The sequence below is a fragment of the Bidens hawaiensis genome, unplaced genomic scaffold (assembly GCF_021521415.1).
Source record: "Bidens hawaiensis isolate Kalapana, Puna unplaced genomic scaffold, B.hawaiensis_p1.1 tig00042506_1, whole genome shotgun sequence".
NCBI classification, from domain to species: domain Eukaryota; kingdom Viridiplantae; phylum Streptophyta; class Magnoliopsida; order Asterales; family Asteraceae; genus Bidens; species Bidens hawaiensis.
Genome location: NW_027497541.1, coordinates 10749 through 17042, shown reverse-complemented (window position 1 = coordinate 17042; position 6294 = coordinate 10749). Strand labels below are relative to the sequence as shown.

General features: G+C 31.6%; 1 protein-coding gene across 1 annotated transcript; it reads right to left on the bottom strand.

Annotated features, from left to right (window-relative positions):
- Positions 1–1420: 1420 nt before the first annotated feature.
- Positions 1421–5935, bottom strand: LOC143593692 (4-coumarate--CoA ligase-like 7). Its single transcript, XM_077073246.1, has 6 exons — positions 4941–5935; positions 4511–4700; positions 4271–4416; positions 3907–3974; positions 3465–3567; positions 1421–1534 (listed from the first exon to the last, which is right to left on the bottom strand). The coding sequence occupies exons 1-6, from the start codon at positions 5913–5915 to the stop codon at positions 1421–1423; spliced, it is 1596 nt and encodes a 531-aa protein (XP_076929361.1). The 5' UTR covers positions 5916–5935.
- Between the last annotated feature and the right edge of the window lie 359 nt (positions 5936–6294).

The window sequence follows — 6294 nt, the reverse complement described above, 5'->3', positions numbered from 1 at the left end:
TTTCTCATTGTTTAAATATTAAATTAATCTGGAGGCTATTATATAGTTTTTTTTTTCATAAATAGCATACTGACGAACTAAAGAAATTTATTATTATTATTATTATTATTATTATTATTATATATTATTTATTTAAAAGTAAATAAATGGAAATCCAGTTTCTTTTAAAAATAGATGATTACAATATTTTATTCCATGTTCTTTTCTAAAAATGATCTACGTAAAGTTTAAACGAAAAGGTTGTAGAATCTCTAAATCTCTATTAATTCTAGTACTTGTTGAACACTTTGAGTTTATTTAACTAGTACTCATTTAAACATTTAGGATAATCTCATGAGATTGTTTGTTGCTTTTCCATCAACTGTATTACCTGCGACCTAACTATCTAATTTATCGAGGTAAGTAATTCACACTCCCCTTTTTACCGTTTTACATTTTGGGGGGTTTTGCGTTTACAACTTAACATTTTATTTCACTACAATTCCATTATTTGCGTTATTTGATATTGCTCAATTATTTATACGTGCAAATGTGACTATGTGTTTATTTTATGTTTTGGTGGTTGGTATCTCATCCTCATTAGTATGATCATACACCGTCGGAGTAGCTCGCTATCTATGTGATTCGAGTGAAAAGACAATTTTTATATTTATTGTTATGCTAGTTGTAGTGGTTCATATTTATCGCAAGGAATTGTCATTTTTTATATTATATGTATTCAAAAACCGTGATTACTTGCTCAACTTTATGTTAACAAACTATGTATTTTCCCGCATGACGCAGGTAGCTATATTGGATGAAGCAAGAGGTTTAAAGAGTAGATTCGACCTTAGGATGAATGTTGATGAACTTATTTAAATTATTTTAATTGTAACGTTTACATTTCTTGTAAGACAATGTTTGTGCTTTGCGTATTTGAAATTATATGAAATAAATAATTTAGATATTGACACGTGTATTTTACTTAGTGTCTTTTGAGCTATGATATAATTATGTCGCGCCCCGGCATATTCTGTCATAGGTTGGGGTGTGACAACAACATTAATGAATTCCATAGAACCAATAGGTCCAACCGAGTTATCTACATATGACAGGCTTAACTATGATGAAAACTATGATGAAAATGACCGACAAAATCCATAGGGATAGAAATCTAAGACTTTGATTGTGTTCATATATGAAAATCCTGAATCCGTCACTACATATTATAAACACTAATAAACATAAAGTGCATATAGTGATATAACCTTTCAAAACACAAAGTTGACTATTCAACACAAGGGAATACAATAAGTGTCAGGCAAGCAAGTGCTCAATAAATTAGTGCCATTTTCCCTCACTTAAGCTTAATTATACACTCTTAGAACGGAAATAAACTCCTTGATTATTATTATTACATGGTATAATGACATAATAAGGTTCAGAGTTTAGATTGAACTCTCTGTCGAAGCTCCCTCCTCAAAATCTTTCCTGCTGGGGATTTTGGAATAATGTCTACAAATGCTACCTTTCTTATTCTTTTAAATGGTGCAACCTGAGAAAACAAAAGTAATTTCTCATTGTGTCATATATTTCTTAGAGGGTGTTTGGGATTGAGTTTGAAAAATGCTTATTGGTTTATTGGCTTTTTCAAGAAGCCAATAAGCAAAAAAAGTGTTTGACAAATGTAAAAGCCCCTTTTGTTTTGACTTTTTGATTGGCTTGAAAAACATTTTTCCAAAAGCCCCAATTTTGAGGCTTTTCAAAAATGCTTTTGGCTTTTTGATTGGATTTTTACTAATTTACCCACCATTTACCCTTTTTAGTCATTTTATGTAAATAAGCTAAGCCAAACATTTTTTAAAAAGTGCTTATGACTTTTCTAACCACATAAGCTAATCCAAACACTTTTTTAAAAACTCCTTTTCAAAAAGCCAGAAGCCAAAAAGCACTTTTGACAAAAAAGCAATCCCAAACACTCTTATTGTTATTAGGAGTGTTCAAAACCAAATATTCGAAAATTCGGATATCTGAAGTTTCGGACCTCAATCTACTGGGATATATATATATATATAAGCTTAAGTTCAGGAGAGAAATGAAATTACTGTGAGAAATGTGATAAATGAATATGGACCACTGGTTTTATTTTATGTTTTAAATGTTTAAAAATAAATGAAAAAAAACATAAATGCAACAATAAATGCATTATCTCTCTTCAATTAATACAGCTAATATAACAATAATAAATCCTTCTCTTTTCAATTAATACAACTACTATAACCAAAATAAATCCTCTCTAATTAATAAATATCAAAACATAATATTTTTTTTTCAATTGATATACATAGAAAATTATTGTTATAAATAATAATAAAAAAATATCATACAAATGTGTTCATTAAATTTAAACAATAAATATACAACATACACAAAATTATATAACCTACACTTGTTTTTAGCAATAAAAACGTACAACATACAAAAAATTATACAACTTACATATGTAATTCGATACCAACAATTATATAAACTAGAAAAAGATACACACATCCTATACGTGTGTAGGTTATATGTTTTTCGTGTATAGGTAATATGTTTTCTTATTCTTAGAACAAGTATATGTTACATGTTTTTGTGTATATAGTATATTTTTTATTGACATTTAATGCGAACATATGTAAGATAGTTTTTGTATTATTAATTACAATGTACCTACGTGTTGATAGATATTGATGTATTGAGTTGGAAGAAATTGGTTTTTGATAGAAAAAATATTTAATGTATGAACAAATTGTATTTAAATGTGTAGGATAAAATTTTCGAGTATAGGTTATATGTTTTTCGTGTGTAGGTTATACGTTTTCGTGTGCGTGTGTAGTTTATTGATGCTGAATTTTGTGTGTCGGTTATATGTTTTTTTGTGTGTAGGTTATATGTTTTCTTATTCTTAAAACAAGTGTAAGTTATATGTTTTTGTGTAAGTTGTGTACTTTTTTTGTTAATATTTAATGTAAACACGTGTAAGATAGTTTTTTGTAATATTCATCACAATGTAAATACGTGTTGATGGACATTAATATATTGAGTTGAAATAAATTGGTTTTGGATAAGAAGAAATTTTAATGTATGAATAAATTGTACTTGTGTAAGATAAAAATTCAAGAAAGAAAGAAAATAAGTTATAAAAATAAAGAATTCTTAATATTCTTCAATTATGATAATTTGATTAGTTATATTAATTAAATAGATAACTATTATATTTATTAGTTATATTAATTGAAGAGAGAACATGCATTAATACTTTCTTTATTTATCTTTAAGCATTTATAACTTAAATTAAAATTAATGGCTCATATTCATTTCTCACATTTCTTACAGTAATTTCATTTATCTCATAAACAATCCCATATATATATATATATATATAATTCCATCTTTAGATATTAAAATAGTTAGCAGTATTTAAAATTTTCTAGTTCTTGTACCTGTTTTGTAATAAATTCTTGAATTTGTTCACCAGTCACTGAGCTTCCAGGTTTACGTACAACATAAGCCATTGGGATTTCACCTGCTTCCTTATCGATGTATCTACAAAATTAAACAAATCAATGAATCATTTCATTTAGTTTGTGACAAAACTATGATATTTAAAGTCTATTTTAGAAGTTTAGAGTTAGGAAAATGAAAGAGAATTAAATGTTACATTTTTTAATTTTATATTTAAGAATAATTATTAAAAGGTCAAAATGTCATATCAAACAAGTGGCAAATAAAAATACACTAAAATGATTAATCATGTATCATGCCAGCAAATTTTTTACCATTTTTTAAAGATAATAAAATTGACCTGATAATAAAAAACATAAATTATGTTTCCTATTTCACATTTAATTAAGTGATAAAGCAAAAACATGATCCATTACTCACGGGATGACTGCAGCATCCATAATTTCAGGGTGACTCATCAGCAGCCCTTCAAGCTCTGCAGGTGCAACCTGTCAAAAATATTGGTTGTTACATTACAGGTGACAATTTTGACCAATTTACGTTTTAAAAAGTCAAATTTGGGATGCATTATATCTCACCTAGTCAACTTCTCAAGTTGAAAACGGATTAAAGTACGTTTATTTCTAAAGCATACAACCTTGTAAATGATCAGTTTATTCAAATTACTATCGTAATACTAACAATATTTTTTTCATAGGACAAAATGATCGAGTTTGTACTTTGTAGGTCAACTTGTATCATAAATGATTGGTGCGTGTTTTCAGAAATGTAAGAATGAAATTACCTGATACCCTTTATACTTGATTAGTTCTTTCAAACGATCAACAATATATATGCGTCCTTCTTCATCAAAATAACCAAGATCACCCGTGTGCAACCAACCCTCTTTGTCTACTGTCTGTTCTGTGGCTTGCTTGTTATTGAAATATTCTGTATGTTATATAATATAGACGTATTAATTACAATATTCATAACACGAACAAAATATAGTTACCAACGACAAACAAATAAACCGATCACTTGCCTTTCATGAAATTGGGGCCACGAGCCCATATTTCACCCAACTTGTTAGGGGGGAGAGGTTTTAATGTTTCGATATCTATAATTTTCGCTTCTGTTCCAGAACAAAGTGTTCCTGATGAACCCGAATGGTGAGACCCGACCCTTGCATCCTCCATTGATGCAATTCCACCGGTTTCAGTCATTCCATAACCCTACAAAAGATCTCAAGTTATCATTGACACGATTAATAAGTTTTAGGGACTATTTTGTAATAAATGAAACTAGGAGCTACTAAAGTGTAGGTTTCAACAATGTCGTTGAAGTCACTACCAAACCATCAAAACCAAACCGTTTTGTTCTATTTGACCGGTCCGTAGGGGATATATTTTTTTTCTATGAATTCATAAAAACCAGACCGTGACCAGATATCAATTTTTGACATAACAACTCACCTGTAATATACTTGCTTGAGGGAAAAGTTTGGAGCCTTCTTCCATAATATCCTTCCCTAGAGGCGCTGCAGCGGTAACGATCTGCACCAACGACGACGTATCATACTTCCTCGTCACGGCCGAATGCTTCACCAACGCCAACACCACCGGAGGCGCAGTGTACAGGTGCGTAACCCGATATCTCTGAATCGCATCCAGAGCCTTCTGCAGCTCAAATCTCACCATCACAACAAGCGCGTTACCCCTCTGCAACTGCGTGTATCCGAACGATATCATTCCCATCACATGAAACAGCGGGACCACTATTATAAACACGCTTCTTCCTTCCTTGTAAAGCTCTTGATCTGACGTCGCCATTAACGCCGTTGCAATTATGCTGCGGTGAGTCAACACCACTCCTTTGCTCAGTCCGGTTGTCCCAGACGAGTAGAGTATCGTTGCTACGTCGTCTTGGGACACATGGGGAGATATTACGGCTTTGTGACGCGATTGCTCGATTAAATCCGAGTAGTTGTTTAAGTCAACTACTGGGAGATTGAACCCATTTACCTTATCATACAACTGGTCAACCGTGATGATCAACTTCGGTTTACAATCGTTGATTTGATGCGAGAGTTCCTTAACTGTGTAAACCGGGTTCGCGGTCGTGGCGATTGCGCCGAGTGAGGTTACAGCGAAGAAGGCGATGGGGAAGTTAACGGAGTTGGGAGCGAAGATGAGGACGACGTCGGTTTTGCAGATGTTGAAGGTGTGGTGTAGTGCATGGGCCAACTCGGAGATTTGTTGTTTGAGCTGGGCGAACGAGATGATTTTGTGGGAGTAGGGGTCGATTAAGGCGGGTGAGTTGGAGTGGGCGGGGAGGTTTCGGAAGAGGTAGTCGACGATGGAGGTGTTTGGAGACTGTGGGAGGGTGACCGGTGGCCGCGGGGAGGTGTAGATTCCGGTGGTCGGGTTGTAGAGTTGAGGTTTAGCCATTGTTGATTAGAGAAATCAAGAGTGAAAGAATATAGTGTGGTTTGAGTTGGTCCTTTAAGACAACTATTAATAACGTTTAAATAAATTTGGAGTTTGACTTTTTTTTTTTTTTTTGTGTGTTTGGTTTTGGATTTTTGATATTTGTTAATAAGAATGGAAGAAAACGGAGATTTTGGTCAAATACAGGGAAAAAAATCATAATTCACTTAAGAATATTATTATTTGAATTATATAAATGATTATTTATATTGAATTTTATAAATAATATAAACTTTTATAAAGTAAATGTTCCATTTATAAATTTTTAATTTATTTAATAAGCCGAATAAAACAAAATGTCTACTTTCAATTTTCATGTTAAATTTTCAAGATTCTATGT

Bases quoted from the DNA above. Each gene is read 5' to 3' on its own strand.
- LOC143593692 (XM_077073246.1), bottom strand. From the start codon at position 5,915: ATGGCTAAACCTCAACTCTACAACCCGACCACCGGAATCTACACCTCC. The intron at 4,417-4,510 runs GCAAGTGATCGG...TATAACATACAG, and splicing joins TGGCCCCAATTTCATGAAAG to AATATTTCAATAACAAGCAA. The intron at 1,535-3,464 runs GTACAAGAACTA...TTGTTTTCTCAG, and splicing joins AAGAATTTATTACAAAACAG to GTTGCACCATTTAAAAGAAT.